The following is a 20,344-nucleotide window of genomic DNA, read 5'->3' as shown; positions in this document are numbered from 1 at the left end:
AGATCTGATCCACAGCAACCACTGGCCTTTTCAACAAGGCCCTTCATTCCCAATTACTTAGTTTGACTGGGATGTTACAACATTGCTGGTTCCCAATGGTTCCACTTTAAGCTAAATTAAATTAAATTAAATTAAATTAAATTAAATTAAATTAAATTAAATTAAATTAAATTAAATTAAAAAAGAAAAAAATCAATTAATTTATATTAAATTAGATCAAAAAAGAAAAAAGAAAATAATTGAATTCAATTAAATTAAAAAAAAGAAAAAGAAAAAGAAAAGAAAAAATTAAATTAAATTAAGGATATCTTAATATTTGGCTGCATGGTGGCATAATGGTTATCACTGTGGTCCTACAGCAGGATGGTCACTGGTTAATTGGTTACTCTAAATTGGCCCTAGAAGTGAGTGTGAATGGTTTGTTTGTGTTTCTGTGTTGGCCCTGTGATGGACTGATGACGTGTCCAGGGTGTACCTGCCTCTCACCCAATGATTGTTGGGATAGGCTCGAGCTTCCTTGCGTCGGTTTGTAAAATAAATAAATGAATCAGAGATTTCCAATATTATTGGCATGCCAATATTACTGGCTGATGTCAACATTAAAATGCAATATCGGAAATTATCTGTATCAGTTTTTACTTTATTAATGACGTAAATTTTACATAATATGCACATTTATACATCAAACTCTTCATCTATGTGTCCTATAACTCAAAATGACAAAATATAAGACATTTCATGTATAGTTTTCAACATGTTTTCATTTGTTTGGCACAACTCACTCAGAAATATCAATATTGGTTGATACTGGTATTGGAAACTGAGAGTCGTGTCATGATTTGGGTTTTTCTGTGCTTTGTTTTTGGGCTTCCTGTTTTATTTTGTAGTTTTTCCTGTCTTGGTTCTTGGTTAGCTTCTTAGATTTCCTGTTCATTGATTTGGTTCACCTGGTTTCATTTAGTTCATTTGTTTCACCTGTTTCTCGTTCAGTTTTTCCTGTGTATTTATACCACTCATGTTCACTCATTGTTTGCTGGATCATTCTGTCACGAAAGCAGTGGAGATGTGGACCCAATTGCAGAGATGAGGGAGGCCAGTATGCAGAACTCAGAACGATTTATTTTTAACCCAGGAAACTAAGAACAGACAAACTAACTGAGGTACAAAATGATCCAGCAAACAATGAGTGAACATGAGTGGTATAAATACACAGGAAAAACCGAACGAGAAACAGGTGAAACAAATGAACTAAATGAACCCAGGTGAACCAAATCAATGAACACGAAATCTAAGAAGCTAACCAAGAACCAAGACAGGAAAAACTACAAAATAAAACAGGAAGCCCAAAAACAAAGCACAGAAAAACCCAAATCATGACAAGTCGGACAAAATCAGTCTACTATAACAGTAAAAAAAAAAAAAAAAAAAAAAAAAAACATTGAACATCCCTAATTAAATTACATGTTTTGTTCATCCAAGGGAAATAATGTTGTAATAAGGTCTTTTTTATTTTCAAATCATCCCTAAATGGTTCATTTATGATCTTCTTCTTATGGTTTGGCTGTTGGTGGGGATGACCTCCTGCTTTTCTCTCCTCCAACAGACCTGAAAGCCTCTCACAAAAAAAACTATAATAAAAAAAAAAAAAAAATTAAAGAACAGAGAAAAATAGGAATTAAGAAAATAATTGTTAGAATGTAATAGCAATAATTTGATTTATCCTCAATAAAATTAAAATGGATAATAAATAGCTGAAACAGGCTTAAAAAAATAATCATGAGCTGACTCTTACATAATCATCATCTTTTGTCTTTTGCCAAATTAATCTAAATGTTCTTTATCCCAATAGTCCTGTAAAAGTTCTGGTAATTATGACACTGAGGTGCTGAAGGTACATTTTTCTGTGATAAAGACAGAAGACTTTATTTCCATCATAAATTCCAGATTTCAGATAAAAACCCAGGAATAATAAACTGACTCCTCAGCGGAGAACATTGTTTAAACTCATATTTTCTTTCACGTTTAACATTCATGCAAAATTGTCATGCTTTGTGTTTATCTTAGGTCTTTAGTTCTAGTTTTCTGTTTTTATTTTGTAGTGTTGTAGTCTTGTTTCCTCTGTTCCTGTTCATAGTTTTCACCTGGACTCAATTAGCTGATTCATTTTACTTTGTATTTATAGCCTCTGTTTAAGTTTAATGTTGCTGGATCAGTACATGAGTCTCCTGGTGCTGTTTTCTGTTAGTTGCCTTCAGTTTATTAAAAGTCTAGTTTCTGGATCTCTGGCTCCTGTCTCCACATTCTGGGTCCACACCTCCATGACCCTCCTCGTGGCACAAAATATTGAAGTTATAAAAGTTAGACTGAACTTGCTAGCTACCTGGCCTTGCTGGGTTATTTAAGTGGCATATGGGATGTTGTTCATTTTAAATCAGGGTGTACAGATCAGGGAAAAGAAGTTTTTAAGTCCAGTCCATGGACTTGCAAGACGAGTCCGACTGGATGGACTCAAAAAGAAACAAGTAACTGAAATAAACAGCTGTCTCTCTCTAGTCTCTGAGTCAGTTAAAAGGAAATAAAGATTCTCACTTCTCCAGTAAACACGCTGGCTTTGCTGACATAAAAGTGGAGATCTGTGGCAGAAAGCTGCCTGCCCGGCTGAGTCTTCTCCTCACAGACCGACTGGACATGGCGTCACTGACTGCTCTGCTGACTTACATAATAATGAAGTCTGCTTCATTATCCTGTATGATTACCAAAGTCCTTGAGAGCCAATGATGCCTCCGCATCATTTCTAAAAGACCTCAAACCAAATCTATCCACACTTGCCGCTGCCCTGCACTTTCCTTATCGGTTTCCATTTTACGTTTCATTCTCCTATCAAGCAAAAGGATGCTCTGAAGAGAAAACATCATCAACTTTGAAAACAGCCTGGCAGGGGGATGCTGATTGCCTGGAATTGGAGTCTGGCTCATAACAAAGAGCCTGAGTGCCTCAGACATGCTTCAACTGATGCTATTTAGATTTCACTAACAATGTATTAGCTTAATTTATTAACTCTGTCAAATGCTTTTGATATTTATGTTTGACAAAATGAACATTTTTGTTCCTTTGTTTAGGATTTGATCAATGAATTTGCTCTATGCGATGTGAAGACACGTGATCCAGCTGTAAATGCGGAAGGACACAGCGATTGTTATTCTTTCCATCTGAAACTCTTTTCTTCTACAGATGGGTTCATACAAATGGCTCCTCATCTGTCAAGGAGATAATTCTTTTTATTATTATTCAAAGAACAGTTTGACTTTTGTTTTTGAGCTATTGTGCAACAAATACAGATTTCTACTTTGAATATTCGTTATGTAGCTTTGGGTGCTTTCAGTTTCTTTCCAGCATTATTCTCAACTGGCTGATGTGCTTGTGGACATGTTTCAGATGGGAAATGCTTCAGATGCATCCTCTTTGTTTGCCTCCACCATCTCCAAGGACCAGGACATCCTCATGGGTTCATTCTACAGTGTGTTCTGTGAGTTCACACAACAAGCCGCTCTCTGCTTCTGCTGACGTTCAACACCTCCTGCCCGACTCAAATCTTTTTTTTTATGTATCTTCCACAGGTGTACTGTCCCTCATTGGCAACTGCGTTCTGCTACTTGTTGCCCATCACAAGAGATCAACATTGAAACCAGCAGAGTTCTTCATCATCAATCTCTCCATCAGTGACCTTGGGATGACGCTCGCTTTATTTCCATTGGCGATACCTTCAGCGTTTTTGCACAGGTATCCTTTTATGCCACTTTTGCATCAAATTTATGTCTTCCTGAAGTGCAAGCTGGCTTGAACTGGCAATCTCTGACAGTAACGGGCAACAATTTTATGACTAATTTCTCATTTAGATCCCTGTTATGCCCAATAAATTTGATTAATCTGGGATATAACCATCAGACTGGAAAACAGTTGCTGCAGGTCATTTCCCCCTCCTTGTCTGTGTGTGCAGGTGGCTCTTTGGAGAAATCACCTGCCAGCTCTATGCCATGTGTGGAGTCTTGTTCGGTCTCTGCAGCTTGACAAACCTCACAGCCCTCTCCTTAGTGTGCTGCCTTAAAGTCTGCTTCCCAAACTATGGTGAGGGGCTGATAACACGATGAGCACAGTCGTGTTATCCTCAGATTTTATCACAAAGCTGACCAGAAGCAGAAAAAGAGTGAGCCGAATTAACTGCGAAGCGTCTTTTTATATCTCCCCTCTCAGGTAACAAGTTCTCCTCGTCACATGCTCGCCTCCTGGTGGCTGGAGTGTGGTGCTACGCATCTGTGTTTGCCGTGGGGCCCTTAGCACAGTGGGGGCATTACCGTGCTGAACCTTACGGCACAGCCTGCTGCATTGACTGGCATGCACCCAACCATGAGCTTTTAGCTTTGTCTTACATTATCTGCCTTTTTGTCTTCTGCTATGCACTGCCCTGCACCATCATCTTTCTTTCCTACGCTTTCATTCTGCTGACCGTGCGGGGGTCACGGCAGGCCGTCCAGCAGCATGTGTCACCACAGACCAAGACCACCAATGCACACGCTCTCATTGTGAAGGTCAGAGCATATGACAGCGCCACCTCAGCAACACTGACTTTAGCTTTTGCAGTAGTTTGATACGATACGATAAATATTTCAGAGACCTGATTCCACTTAAACCATTTACTTTTGATACTTGTCACTTGCATGACACTTAGTGAGTTTTCTGCATGTTTTTGCTGTTTGTGTACCCATTTATAAGTTTGTGTGTGTGTGTGTGTGTGTGTGTGTGAATCCTTCTTCTCCACAGTTGTCAGTTGCAGTGTGTATAGGCTTCCTGGGTGCCTGGACTCCTTATGCTGTGGTGGCCATGTGGGCCGCCTTTGGAGATGCCACACAGGTCCCACCTGCTGTGTTCGCCCTCGCCGCAGTGTTTGCCAAATCTTCCACCGTCTACAACCCTATGGTCTACTTGCTGTGCAAGCCCAACTTTCGGGAGTGCTTGTACAGAGACACGTCTACGTTACGACAGATGATCAGAGGAAGTCCGCAGCCACAGGAACGGTTTGGATCCACCTCGCAGCGCAACAAGGACGTGAGCGCCTCCACAAGATTCTCAAATGGACAGCAGGAGAGTTACGGGGCATGCCTGAACTGCACCGAGAGCACAGGGCTGTGTCACATGACCGGCCCTCAAAAGACTGCCTGCATCCTGACGGGATCTGCCTACACGGAGGTGACAGTAAGCCAGCTCACGTCCAAAATGAAACCAGATTTCATCTAATGGTTCGACCTCACTTGGTCATGACGTAAACGAGAGGTGACACATGCACAGAAAGACGGAGAAACAACCGGACAACAACAACAACAGAAAAGCTGCAGTAAGCAGTGCGTTCCAGAATAAAAACTCAACAGCTTGACAACTTAGAAGACAGGCTTGCCCGGACTTTTGATGGAAATGCTAAAAGATTTAAATGACTTTAACTGTAAAAAGGAAAATAGCTAAAATCCTCTCACTTCCCCTGAGAGGATTTGTCTACATGCCTACTTCTGCGCGAGCTTGCTGCCTGTTTTATATTAATCTACAGACATTTAAAGGATTCTGAAGGAACAGAAAATGAGACAGGAGAGCTCCTGCTGGGTCAGGCTTAATCCAGAAAATGCATACCTCAGTGTGCAAAGAAGGAATAAACTATTTTTCATTTTTATCTGTACTGAATATAAAAAAAAATGAACAGAAACAATAAAGCAGATGCATGTACTGGAAAGGCTTGCAAGCAAAATGTACATGTGGACGCGTGTAGTCGCTGTATGTTCAACCAAACCGATCATCCTCTGTAGGACTGAACATCTGTATGTATGCTGTTTGTGTCACCACTGGGAGGGATCGTAACAGAGACATAAAATCAATCTGACAGCCGCTGTTTTCTGGTAAGAGGGAAGCAACAAACTCACAGAAGCAACTTCAAGCAGGGGTTGAATATCCGAGCGTAGAAAGGCAGATTTAGTGAAGAGGTCAGAACTCGATGAGTCTCAACTCTACATGTAGAGAAGATTCCTTATCTTTTATGATGGTTAATGGTTGCTTGGTCTCATTCCTCTACAGTCCTGCTTTTCAACCTGCAAGGTACTTTTTTTTCATGGAAAAGATCACAAGGAAATGACAAAGAATGTTTTTTTTTAAAAAAAATGAAACTCTGTCGCCTGTGTTTCCAATATAATGTCATTCTTGTCAAAGTGTCTTGAAAAAGACACAAACACAAAGGAAAAGGTATTTTATGCTCTTTAATATTTCTACCCAGTATGAAACCCGGACCAGTTTGGATGAACACAGAGCTGTTTTTAAGTCCAGTTATTGAAATAAAATGAAATGAAAGGAAAAATACTTTATTAATCCCCAAAGGGAAATTCAGAATAGTAGTAAATAATAATTAACTTGAGGAGGTTGATGGCTGCTGGCAGGAATGATCGTCTATATCTTCTGCGCTTTTAAGTGAAATTGGATCATTTCCCATGATTCACCTGATGATGTCAAGGCACAGTGGTTGAAAAGTAGTCCTGCAGAGCTGCTGTGTTCAATCCTCACTGGTTGAATGATCATTACTTTCAAAGTTACGACTTTAAAAGAAAACATATCACTTCCTGATGTGAGTGACAGCTGCAGTTCCAGACAAGGAACCATGAGATGTTCTGCAGTTTCTGTGTGAGGCACAATACTTCCAAAGAAGTTCAGATAATGACAGAAAATCTTTACTTACAAAGACTGATTTCCCATATTGATGCTTTAAATGTTGAATACTGATGCTTTATTTTAGCATAAGCTGGCTCACACATCAGTGTCATCTATTTTTCTGCTTAGTAATGCAAGTAGCCGTCAACAGAAAGAAACGATTCGCAGGATTTACGTCAACGACCATATCTGCTCTTGCATGTTGGTACAGAAAATGTATTTTCACAAAACACACACAGCGCTTTGATATATGATACATATCTGATTCTGTTCTCTCTGTTTTTAAAGTGGTCCTGTGCTGTACAGCTTCATGTGCATGCCATAACAGTTTAATGTATTTAATATTATCATGCAGAGTTGCTGTAAGCCTTATTTAATAAAGACATGAAAACTTACAGGAATGGTTTTGATCCTGTGTGTATATACAGTATGAGTATAAAAAGTTGATTCAGATTGAAAATGAGGACATTTGTTTAATTTTTTTTCTTCAGGAATAGCAACTAAGGAGAAAATAAATTGACATTTGAAGGAAAATTAGCAGGTGCTGTGATTCTTGATGCGATTAGGGAAGCGGTACTGGTAAAACTGTTGGGGGCAGTTTGTTATTTCCTGTGGAAATAAGCCAATATTTGAGACCCTTGTGACTAATGCTAAGTGTTGCTTTGGAAACTGTTCATTAAGTTGAGAGCCCAGCAGGTTCCAGTTCACTTCCAATCTCATTTTCTACAAAGGAGAGTATCAACATTACAGGAGGCACTTTGTGGTCTCTGTTTAAAATTCCTAAAAAGTGTGCTCCAAGTCTTGAGGCGGAAAACAAATCTGCTTTCAATTTAGTTTTGTTTTTTGTTTTTTTGGGGTTTTTTTTGTCAAAAATTGTTTAAAAGAAACTGGTGCAGAAAAATTACAAATACCGGTAACTTCAGTTTGTCTTCAAAGACTAAACCATAAATCTCTTTTAATTTGAAACATTTATGCATTGCAGTGCAAATTTTCCTTCATTTAAATAAACAATCTGTCAAATGATCTAACTTTATCCACCAAAATACACCTTGAAACATCTGTGATTTTCTCAACTCCCTGGCGATTCACAGAAAAACATTCCATTAATAATTTGCATGAATATCTTTAGGTAAGAAATATTTCAGGAGGCTGAAAAACCACCAGTTTAATATCATATAGGCCAGCCCATCACATTTAGAATCTCAGCAATATAAGATATTAGCATGTATGGCTATGCAGTTTATCTCCTGAAGAGATCTTCTGTTGGACTTGAGCTGAGCGGGAATGAAATGAAAATGTAAACTCCGATGCCAGCAGGGAGTATGAGCATATATTCATAAAGGATCAAGTCAGATGCAAAGCAATTTATTTCCCCCAAAGTTAAAAGAAGAAGCAGAAAAAAAAAGGATGGAGGATAAGCTTTTCACTGGCAACCTAAATAGAGAAGCAGTGAGATTTAGCCTGAGAGGAATTACAAGAAAATAACTGATATGGCACATTTAGAGAAACTTTCAGTGGTTTTATGTGGCTGCACAGGGAGGCTGGATTTGTTAGAACTTTACAACAAAACATATAAATTTGACTTTTTTTTATTACAGCAAACATCAAAGTGGATTTCTTTCATGGAATTTGTTAGAAATTGATGAAAATCTGAAGTAGTTCGCATCATTAAATCCACTGCAGATGGAGTTTACTGTGCAGAGCCAGATTCAAGATTCACTTCAGACACAAAATCATTGCAGTGAAAATGTTCCTATGCTCATGTGCTCTTCTTTAAATCCCATTCTTCCATACTACAGTAGCTCTCTTCCCCTCGGTTTCCCTAAAGCTTTCTATAACAGTGTGTCTGTTGAAATCCAGACCGTGACTTGACATTCCAAGTGTTCTAGTGCAGCTGCACAACTCCGGGCGTCCGCTCAGCACAAAACACAAATACATTTTGGCATGTTTGTTTCTCGGCCTGAGATCACTGCCTCTAAGGACTGTAGTAATTCCCGTGTGTGTGTGTGTGCAAAAATATCATAACAGAAGAGAACAGAGGAGAGAAAGAGAGAAGAGAAATTAGGAAATACCTTTGGGATAGTGGCCTCTTTACTTCGCCTCAAAGCTGCAAAGTCCATTGTCATCTCTAAGACGTTCATCTTGCCATCCTGCATGCATTAAAAAGAATAAAACGATTCTCCAAAAAACAATTATGTAATTACACTTAGAATTATAAATCTGACATATAGGGGTTTGTATACTATAAATACTTGAATAGCATTTATGACAGCAATTAATTGCTTGTAAAAAATCAATTTCAGCTTCTCAACTCCAAAAACATCTTTAGTTTCACCATTACCAGTAAATATCTTTAGATTACAGACATTTTTCAGTCAATAAGATCATTATATATGAATGTTTTTGTATTATGTGTCTTTCATTGTGCTGTTTTTCAAACAGTATCAACACACAGGGCAATACATTGTTTTGTGGAATAAGCATGACGCATATATGTCAGTAAATATTGATCTTTCGACATGATGGTTAAATTGCTGTGGTCAGATCTAAATCACATATACAATAGTGTCATTGAAATACTGTCTTTCAAAGTCTTTTTCTGAGATAAAATTACACAACATACATTTTTAAAGGAAAAGAAGGGCTTTAATTTTTCTTTTTTTAATGGTTTTCTAAAATAAAAGGGTCACAAGTATTTCTACAGAGTTTAAAATATAAACCAGAATTTCTGTTCTATAGTAACTCCATAGTATAATATATATGTACATTTTACATATTTCTATAAGTAGGCCAAAAGAAAATAAAAAATAAACAGTTCGCTCAGCACCGAAAGTAAAGCTGCTAATCCAAACATGATATTTAACTCTTACAAAGTTATTGCTTTACTGTGCAAGAGTTTATTGTCCATAACTAACAAGTTTTCACTGTTTTTCTATAATTTCTAACAAGATCTTTGTCACACAGTGAGGCCATGACACAAGCTGTTTCATACTAATGTTATGATGCCCTCCAGTGGTTATTCACATAAACACACAGAACAACTGAAGGTATAATAATAAATGTGGACAGATTATTTTACACAGCATGTAGACTCATTTTAATACACTGTCAGATTTGGAAATCCTTTACTCTTTTTGTAAAAAAAAAAAATGCACATAAAACTCATTCTGTGGGTTTGTTGGCACCCAGACCACTTTAAGCCACCCAAATAAAATAATAATAATAATAATAATAATAATAATAATAAAGACCTTAGAATGAACCTTATCAGCATTTTTGCAAACAGAGAAAAAGATTTACAAATCATAAACTGTATTTACAGACATTTACATTCAGTGTGGAATATTTCTGCCCAGATTTGAAACGTGACTATTGTAGTTTTTCAGGAAGATATCAGCTCAAATAAGTTCAAGTCCACCAATAAGTCTGTGGATTTGCCCACCATACATATTCCCTTTCACATATTTTAATTGTGAAAGAGAAGTTAAATTCAGTATAATCAAAAAAATATCTTAAATACGGTTCATAATCCTACTGAAAAACTATTACAATCTTAAACAAAAAATAAAAACACCAAGTGACAAGACAGTTTTGGGACAGAAGCCAAAGCTGACCGAACTGTATGACCCCTTAAAGAACTGTATTAAAAGTGCCTAATAACTACAGCTACAACTCTATATACACTCTGTGTGTATACATACATACATACATATATATATATATATATATATATATATATATATATATATATATATATATATATATATGTATATATATGTATATATATATATATATATACATATATATATATATATATCATCTATATATATAGATGATATATATATATATATATATATATATATATATATATATATATATATATATATATATATATATATATATATATATATATATATATATATATACAGTTGTGCTCATATTTATTCATACCCTTTAATTAAAGAAGGGAAAAACAGCTGCATGTAAATTAAGCTGAAATTGACTAAAATAAAAATAAATAAAAATTTATGAAAATCATGACATTATTTTCTAATTATGGTTCAATAGAAATATTTATTCAAAAAAAGCAAAAAAATAAGATAATTTATTACATACTACATAACTCATTAACTAATATTTTGTTGAACAATCATTTAATGTTTCCGCTACAGTCAGGTATTTTCTGTTCCTCTCAGTCAGACTTCTGCACCTGTTGACAGGTATTTTGTCCCACATGTTAACAGAAAAATACTCTAATTTGTCCAGGACCAATTTTTTGATTGGTTCTTTTTTCTTTTATCAACTTAAATAAATGAAAAAACTGTGTCTTATATTACTAAATTATATTTTTTGCAATAATAATAGTTTAAACGTACATATGTCTCCTCTGGGGGGGCGGGAGTCGTTGCTTGGTTACTGGATACGTCTCGTGCTAATGTTTGCGTCACTGTTGTCAAAACGCGGTGAATTTAAAGAAGATAAGGTATGTTATTCTGATGGTGTCTGATCAGCTCTTTTCTTCTATGGAATTAAAACAGCTATTTATGCTTTAATGAAACTTTTTTTTAACTATTTAAAAAATGTTTCTAAAAAAGATGTTTTCGCACGTGAACTGAGGCAACTAGCTAAGCAGCTACCGCTAACATTGACCGACCTAAACACGTAGATATTAATATTAGCATTCTGCTACACTGGAAAAAACTTGAGCAGTTTAATGTTAGTCTAATTAACATTATTAAAAACGCTATTGTTTTTTTGGTTGTTGTTTGTTTGTTTTTTGTTTTTGTTTTTTTTGTTTTTTTTGCCATAGGTGAAACGTACCTTACCAACATGGTGTTCTATGCCCAACTTTTTACCTCCAATCGCGGCTCTTTAGCCAGAATCTGGCTGGCAGCGCACTGGGAGAAGAAACTCACTAAAGCCCACATATTTGAATGCAATTTGGAAACAACAGTCAGAGACATACTTTCCCCAAAGGTAAACCTTTTCTAAACGCATTTCTAAAACCACACATTGTGAGTGCTGTTTGAGATGTGACTGTGTGGTCTCTGCAGATAAAGATTGGTTTGCGGACTTCTAGTCATCTACTCCTTGGTGTGGTCAGGATCTACTCCAGAAAAGCAAAGTATCTCCTTGCAGACTGTAATGATGCCCTGATCAGAATTAAAATAGCATTCAGGCCAGGTAAATCCATCTGTTAGCTCTGTCAGCAGTTTTTACACCCACACACCTAAACTAGAATCTTTTGGCAGATTTATTTAGGTTTTCTTTAAACTGCTTATTTATGTCTGTTGTCATTTTGGAGGCAGTATTTTTTTTTAATGCAGAAACAATAAAGAAACAAGTCTATAATTGTATAAAGAAAAGACTATTATATTTTTTCTGAAACTAGCATCTAATAGACAGCTTTTAAGGCAGATAGCAATTGCTCTTAAAGAAGACTACCACAGGGAGCAGACATTTCCAGTGATAGATGCGGGAGTATATTAGCAAACAGACGGATTACTTGTGATAGCTAAAATACAGCACAAAGCTTGAAATTTTTGTCTTTGCCTCTTGTTTTTTTAATCATTACAGAATATGCCCTCTTAAATATACTGGTTTCTCTTCTCATTTTGTTCTTAATAAACTATAAGTTTGTGTTATTTGCACTGTTGCTTCTTATTTTACCAGGTCAGACAGATATGCCAGAAGATGGGCTCGAGGCCACAATTAAAGCTATTACTTTGATTGAAGATTTCACTACCTTTGATACTCAGCTGCCACACACCAGGTGCCATTTCCTTCTCCTTCCCAACGCATCCCGGTCTGCTATTTATATTCTTAATGACACAGTTAGATGATAAATCTGGGAAAAATCAAGTTTTAAAATTAACCATAATTGAAAAAAGACAGATTTTTTTTTAGCTTTAAACATTTACAATATGGATTTTTTTTTTTCATACTTTGAACCTGAATGTTGTGTTTTGGATTCCTGATTTAACCAGTTATTTATGAAAATCTAAGTAATAGGCACTCTGTTTTCCCCATGCTGGGTTGTCCTCGTGTTGGGATACCAGTGAAATAGATGTTGTGGACCACTTTTCCCTAAACCAGGGTCGTTTAGAGGAAATCACTCTGAGAGAGGATTTTGGAAATGGCTTTCTGGGCTTCACAGATATTGGTGAGAGACCAGTTGTTTTCATGTGTTTTGTTCCCTAATCTGATGTGGTGAATGACAATATACCTTATATTTGATTGTTTTTAAACAGACACCTGATATCTGAAATGACTTTTTTTTTTTTCATCCCTCCCCCATCCCTCTCTTTTATCTCTCGTGTTGACTCGCAGATGAGTCACTCGGACAACCAGATGCTCTGCTGGACAGGAGCTTCAAGAGCTTTGCAGAAAATGGAGACACCTTTGGAGATGAGGACAGAGAATATGACCTTCTGGGTAGACTGTAGAATCCATCAGGAGCCTGTTTTTTCTTCTAAATTTGTATGATATTGAGGACTATGTACACAAAAATGTTGGATGAAGGTCAGGTTTAACTAAAGACCAGTTGGTTCACATGTTTAGTTAAAGCCAATAAAAGCTCAGAGATAGCAGTATTTTTATATATTAAAACTGAAAACTGGTTCAGTTGCCTATAATTAAAAGGCCATTTCTTTCCTCTAATTTACAGACAAGGAAGGTTTACCAAAAGAAGCTTTTGTACACAAACTCTTTCATAAGGTGCTGAAAAGGATTATTAAGGTTTCGAATGAGCCAGGAGGTTCAGTGCTCTCAACAAATGTGGAAAGATGCTTTCATGTTTTCCAAAATAGCTTCATTCAGCTGGTCATCAAGCAGCAGTGATTTATGTCTGTAAGGTTTACTTCATACAAGCCAAGATTAAGCTGTTCATGCAAGTTTTCACCCGTTAACCCTGGAGTTGCCCCACCCTCCAGGGGTGTGTACACGCTGCAGTTTAAGGTAGATGTCCCGGTCATCTCAAGCTTACTGGAATTTCTCAGATATATACAGAGATGTAGAAAGTAAAAGTCCTGTACGACGGTCTTTCCAACCAGTCACTAAACCAGGTGGATGTAGTCCGCTCAGCTCCACTGTGAGGTAGATGAGCCTGTTAGTAAAGAAACCCTGCTCTAAATGCACAAGTAGATCCAAAAACATGACAGGACTTCTACTTTATTTACCTCTGGAAATATGATCAGGGTTGTTTCTGTAGACAAGAGGAACTCCTGCCAAATACAGACACGAGACTGCATTTAGGTCCTCTTTTCTTCTGAGAGATGTGTTCATGTGTGAACCACGCTCCTTTGGGAGAGACTGCATCCTTTTAGGGACTCCTCTTTTGAAATGTGACTTAAATAAATAAATAACCTCTGAGGACAGCTTGCCTATGTATTGTTAATAACAATAAATTAAGTCCTAATAATACCTGCACTGAAATATCAGCAGTAGAAAATCGTATTACTATTAAACATGAAAATACAATTTAATAATCCTTTTCTTTAATCTTGGCAGCAGTTGATCATTTTGTCCATATGTCCCTAAACATCTAAGTAACTAAAGCTTCCTGTTTTGTATTGTTTTACTAGATTTTCTGGCAAACCCCACCGATCATTCTGAGCTGATGGATTTCGTCCTAGAAGAGCCTCGAAATGAAGAGAGTTCTGCACTAAAGGATCATCACATAAGTAACACTGTTTGTCAGTGTCATCTTATGTTTGCCTTCACTGGTAGATCTGCTTCGTGGTGATGGTTCTCTTTTACTCTACTCCTCTTGTTTTCCAGATGCGGACAATATAGAACCTATCCAGGCTGAGACCCCTTCCCTAAATGAGACCACTCCGCTCCCTGATGGGGCGGTTGCCTTTGCCCTGGAGCCTGTGGCCATCACTCGTATGCACAAACCCAAACTTTGCTTCTATAACTACCAAACTGCTACATTTTCTCTCGAAAGTAACTTCAGTATGAAATACATCTGAAGGGAGTCACAATTTTATTTATTTTATTTCCACGTCATCCTAACCCCATCACACACATACACACATCCTGCGGACATTTCAGAGCCTGCCATTTGGGAATAATTCATCCTAAAAGAGTAGATGATAGTTAGTTACACACTGAAATGGTTGAATAAAAAACAGAAAGGTTGTACGTAGTTTTTGCAACTTTATCAATAATAATAAAGGATTATGATCAGAAGAAGTAGGTTGTTTGCTGTCTGTAGATTCAACAGGCTAGTTATCAGACCGATGAGACTCTAACTCAGCCTGAATGATGAGATTAATACCAGGGAGGACCATTGACAAGGCAACACCATGCAATAACACAACACATTTGTTTGTCTTCTCTGGGCTCAAAGTGTAAGGCTGAAGTAGCTTTTCTCCAGCTTCTTAAAAATATTAAGTCGTATAACCAGGATTTAAAGGGTGAGTGAGTGGATCTCTGAAGGAGAAGGATTTCTCTACGTGCTTTCAAAGATGCAGAAGCTAGGACACTATCCTGTGTGTATGTAGTTACAAATTCATCTGGAGACACTCCAAAGCTATCTGTAGAGAAAAACCTAAAGATATACCTAGAATTTCAGACATAACTTTAGAAAAAAGATGGAAATATAGATAATTTAGAAGATGACCAGAATATGTGCACTAGATCCCAAAGATTATCTTTACCTTAGAGCCAACTAAAGAGTAGGAAGTCTGGCGGAAGAGGAGAAGAAGAGGTGATCGCTAATCTCTATTGTGAAAAGAAATCCCAGCATTTAGTCCAGAGGAAGTTTGGAACATGAATAGAAACTTAAAGAAAACCATCTTCGATTTGAGCTTCTGCTGTTTTATGTTTTTTTTAGCAAACTCCGAAAAGAAGATCGGGAAGCGGCGACGCAAGCTGGTGGTGGACCGGACCAAAGAGCTGAGCAACAGTTTGATCAAAGAGCAGCTTTCAGATTATTCAGATCTGGTTGCTCCGTTGGACATGGCCCCACCGACCGTGCAGCTCATGCAGTGGAAGGAGAGCGGAGGCGTTGACAAACTCTTTTCACAGCCGTGTTCCTCTGTAGTAAACCCACAGATAAAAGAGGTAAAAGCCTGCTTAGTTGTCTGTTCCTCTTCACTTTCACAACTTAAAGTAAACCACTGAATTTGAGCTGAATCTTTAAATGCTGCTTTTGCAGATCTTGGCTAAAACAGTCTTCCAGGTGAAATATAACCTACATGGGGAGGTCGAGGCAATGCGTCAAGAGAGCCAAGACGGTAAGAAGTTAGTCAAGAAGTGAGAAAGTTATGTTGGTGATTGCTTTTTTTTTTATCACATGGGTTTTGTTCTGCCTGTCATGATGCCACAGCACAGAGGGACCTGAGCGCCCTCTCCTCAGGCATCAACGACATTCAGTCATCATTTAATTCTGAAACAACACACAACACGGAGCTGACAGCCTTTGATCACATGAACAACAACTGTGAGACTAACACAGAGTTTGCACAAGTACGTATAGTCGCGTCCCGTTCACGTTTAAAAGGAAATCATCTTATTAATTAGTTTTCGCTTCATGTTTCTGCTGCGTGTCTGTCAGGATGAAAACAGGTCAGAGTTCACGCATCCAGATCTTCCATCAGAGGACTCCATGTTTGTCCATCCGTCTCACCTGGTGCAGGACACGCAGTCCACTTCCCTTCACACGCAGGTGTTCGTGAGCTCTCTCTGCCAGCTTTCTGAGGAGTGAAAGTGAAATGATGGGGGGTTTGTCTGAAAATGGCTGGTAAAGCCGACAAGCTTTAGTCTGTCAGCGCTTAACAGATGGCAGGTGATAATTTCTTGTGTTGCCTTGGCTGTGGGCCCAGCGTCACTGACTGAAATATGTTGCTTTTCCAACCTGCAGTCTATGCTGGACAGCCAGGACTTTGAAGAGAGGAGGATAAGCAGGCAAGCACAGAAGCTTCTGAACGTGCTCAAAGTAAGGATCCAGAAATAAAAGTGTCTTCATTTATGTGAAGTCAGAACAGTGTATTGGTTAGGACCGTGTGTATCCTGTAGCATCTATAGCCAGGGGTGTATATTGGTTAGGACCGTGTGTATCCTGTAGCATCTATAGCCAGGGGTGTATATTGGTTAGGACCGTGTGTATCCTGTAGCATCTATAGCCAGGGGTGTAAATATGACAGGGAAGGGGGAAGATTAAAATAAATGATAAATCTTACATGTGTGTGTGTCCACATTCACTGCAGAGCCAGAGCAGCAGGGACGCCACGTTTAGCCTGGGGGATCTCTGCGAAGGAATCAGTCGTGCCAAGGCCGCAACCACCTTCATCTGTCTTCTGGTCCTGAAAAAACAGCAGGCCGTAGATGTCCACCAGAGCGCTCCCTACGAGGATGTCATCCTCACACCTGGACCCAAATTCTACGACTAATAAAAGATGCTAGCTTTGTAAAAAAAAAAGTTCCCTTTTAGGTTTGCAGTCCTTGTTCGTCCTGCACAAATTGGTTTTTGTGCCTCAGAACAAAACTTTGCACGTTCTAAGCCCCTTTTTGCTTTACGTCCTTTGCAGCAGATATTTAACAACTAAATATTTTAATCTGAATAATCTTTTCTATTTATTTATTCTTTTAATTGTCATTTTATATTTGCAGCATCTAGTTTCATGTATCAGGTTCTGTTTAGACTTCACATTCCTGCATGTTCAGCTTGTGTTTTACACCCATTTCTTTTCTGTATGTTCCAAGCCCTGAAAGTCACCAGTTCCACTCCAGGTGTCACTTGAATTTGTTTTTCCAAGTAACACTAAATTACCTTTTTATTTTAGGCACGTTTTTAAAAGGGTTGTATATCTGGTATTTATGTTTGAGACACACTGTTTAAATAATACATCCTGGAAATCTTTTCAGATGTGAAAGAAGTTTTGTCCCCTGCATAAACCGCAGAACCAGTTGCATCTGCAGCCACACCACTACCTTAAGAAATCTGATGCCTGATGTTGACTTGTGCAGAATTAAATGTGGGTTTTGCTGGTCACATCAGGCACAGATAAAAAAAAACAAAAAACTTTGGATTGTTTTGAGAGATGACCATTTTTCCTTTAAATGCACAGAAATTATTACAAATTATAGCAAATCTAGCATTTTTATTTAACACTTATGTTTGGAGGTTTACTTTAGTGGTTAAGCTGGATGTGTGCTTTGTCTGGGATTTTACATAATTTGTTATGATGTAGGACAAATGTGGATTTTATCAAAATAAAACGCAATAATAGATGAGTTTTGGAATATTTATTTTATATAGTGATGTGTGTGGTGGCCTGTCCAGCGTGTACCCTGTCTCTCTCCCAGGGATTGTTGGGGTAGGCCCCGGCTTCCCTGCAACTGGTAATCGGACCAAGTGGTTCAGAAAATGGATGGATGGATTATTTTATAGACAACCTCAGTTCCCAAAAAGTAATTTGCAAATCTGTAGTTGTGCATATAAACCCATATTTTTCCCCATCAGAGCATAAACAACATATCTGAGGTTGAAACTATTTCATGGGGGGAAAAATGCTCATTTTAAACTTGATGCAGCAACACAGCTCTGGAAAGTTGGAACAAGTTTGGTCTGGAAAGGCCAGTGGCATAAATCAAAACTGACTGAAGGAGCGCTTGACAGCTAATTAGGTTAACTGGTGACGAGTAACATGACCGGGTGTTAACTGCAGAGCCCCTCGGATGATGGTGCGATTTCAGAAAAAGGTTTCTCATCATAAAATTAACTTTGAAGATCACACCATCTAGTGAGCTAATACGCTCCATGACCAGCCTCTATTCCAAACAGAGCATGTCGCTCCCAGACTGCAGGTCTACTTGTGGTTCCAGAGTCCCTCCAGAGTGCAAAGGGAGGAAGAGAGATCGACGATCAGGCTCCTCTCTAATGGAACCAGCTCCCAGTTTGGGTTTGGGAGGCAAACACCCTCTCTAACTTAAGACCTTCTTGTCTAATAAATCTTACTTATGGGTTCTAGGATTTCCTTCGTTGTGCTGCCACAGGCTTTTACAGCTGAGGGACTTTCCCATGATGCACCGAGCAATTCCTTTTCCTCTCTGCACCTTTTCTTCCATGTAGAAAAACATGACAGTAACGGAATCATCACCGTATATCTCATCTTTCTGCAGGTCATCCTGGATAAAAGTTGCAGTGCGTGTTGGTCTGTCTTTCCTGTCTTCTCCACCCCGACCAGTCCAGACTTGTCTCCCTGAGCCGGGTCCTGCTGGAGGTCTTGCCTTCCTGTTAAAAAGGAGTTTTTTCCTTCCCACAGTCGCCTCATGCAGCTCAGGATGGGGGATTGGGTCCAAGTCAAGATTCGATCCAGTCTGTTAGTTTTCCTCATCCATGTTTTTTGTTATGAAGTGGTTTGAATTGATGTGTCTATAAAGTGTCCTGAGATGACGTTGTTGCGAAGTAGTGCTATATATATATATATATATATATATATATATATATATATATATATATATATATATATATATATAAATTTGGTTCATTGTGAAATCCATAAACGGAGGTTGAAGCTCTGTCGCGCAGAGAAGAAGATGATGATGATGAACAATCAACCCAGACATCCTGCAGTTTTCTCTGGACTGAAGTTCATTGAAAATGATTTGAGGCAAAGTGGGAAATTGTTCTGATAAAAATGAGAAAAAAAGATCAAAATTTGAAATAATTTAATGATAATTTTGGAAACCATGGATTTCATGTCCAGTAGACTAAAGAGACGGATCACCCAGATTACTATCAAATTCCTCCATCTCTGATGGTACAGGGTTAAATTAGTGCTTCGTGTCGATGGCTTATAGATATGTGAAGGCTACATTAATGCTAAAATAAACAAAAATATAAGAGTTTTAGAGCAACATCTTCCCCCATCCATATATTTTTTAATGAAAAGCCTTAAAAACTTGTTTTTTTTCTTTTACCCTGTCCTGTCCAGCATCTTGACATATAGAACGATGGTCTTTATATTAAACTATTCTTTGTATTTTAACATAGGTAAAATTATGGGGTGGAAAGGGAGAAAAAAAAAACCGGTAGCACTTCATGTAAAGACCTGCGTCCAACTGGACAGTCCACCAGCACCTTCCCACCATGTCCTCTACTGTTTGATTTCGTGCTTGTGTTGTTCTCACTCATTTGTAAGTCGCTTCGGATAAAAGCGTCTGCTAAATGACAATAGAATAGAATAGAATAGAATAGAATAGAATAGAATAGAATAGAATATGCCCGATAGATTTGCTCTACAAAGGGAAACATGTCGCATAATGACTGCTCTTCCTACACTAGATCCCTTTTTATTATTATTTACATTCTTATTTAATTGCTCTGCTATTAACTGATATCTTAATGTCAGAAGTAACAGGGGAAAATGAGTGAAACAAGGTTAAAATGAGAAGGATAAAGAGACAAAAGTACAGGATTTAAATGTGGAAAGGAAAACAAGCCTTGCAAAATTCAGCAGGATAGTGCTAAACCACACGCTGCATCCATCACAAGGAGAAAGGTCCACCTGCTGAGCTGGTCTACCTGCTGTACAGAACAGGAAACATTTTGCATTTTTTCCACAAAACAAAAAAATCCAGCAACTAAGATCCAGGA

General features: G+C 37.9%; 2 protein-coding genes across 2 annotated transcripts; both read left to right on the top strand.

Moving 5' to 3' along the window:
- Nucleotides 1-3,435: 3,435 nt before the first annotated feature.
- On the top strand, nt 3,436-5,292 carry opn7d (opsin 7, group member d; the record flags this gene model as incomplete). Its single annotated transcript, XM_079238570.1, has 5 exons — nt 3,436-3,526; nt 3,618-3,780; nt 3,998-4,125; nt 4,252-4,586; nt 4,819-5,292. 5 exons carry the CDS (start codon nt 3,436-3,438, stop codon nt 5,290-5,292), a joined length of 1,191 nt encoding a protein of 396 aa, XP_079094696.1.
- Nucleotides 5,293-11,568: 6,276 nt separating this feature from the next.
- rad21l1 (RAD21 cohesin complex component like 1) lies at nt 11,569-17,135 on the top strand (the record flags this gene model as incomplete). The annotated part of the gene is made up of 13 exons (XM_079238569.1): nt 11,569-11,715; nt 11,793-11,922; nt 12,412-12,511; nt 12,798-12,901; nt 13,069-13,173; nt 14,322-14,420; nt 14,518-14,625; nt 15,578-15,807; nt 15,902-15,980; nt 16,073-16,212; nt 16,301-16,411; nt 16,607-16,681; nt 16,953-17,135. The coding sequence occupies 13 exons, from the start codon at nt 11,569-11,571 to the stop codon at nt 17,133-17,135; spliced, it is 1,611 nt and encodes a 536-aa protein (XP_079094695.1).
- Nucleotides 17,136-20,344: the final 3,209 nt, after the last annotated feature.

The sequence above is a fragment of the Telmatherina bonti genome (genome assembly GCF_933228915.1).
Source record: "Telmatherina bonti genome assembly, chromosome: 4".
Classification (NCBI taxonomy): Eukaryota; Metazoa; Chordata; class Actinopteri; order Atheriniformes; family Telmatherinidae; genus Telmatherina; species Telmatherina bonti.
This window is presented reverse-complemented; position numbering and strand designations above follow the sequence as displayed.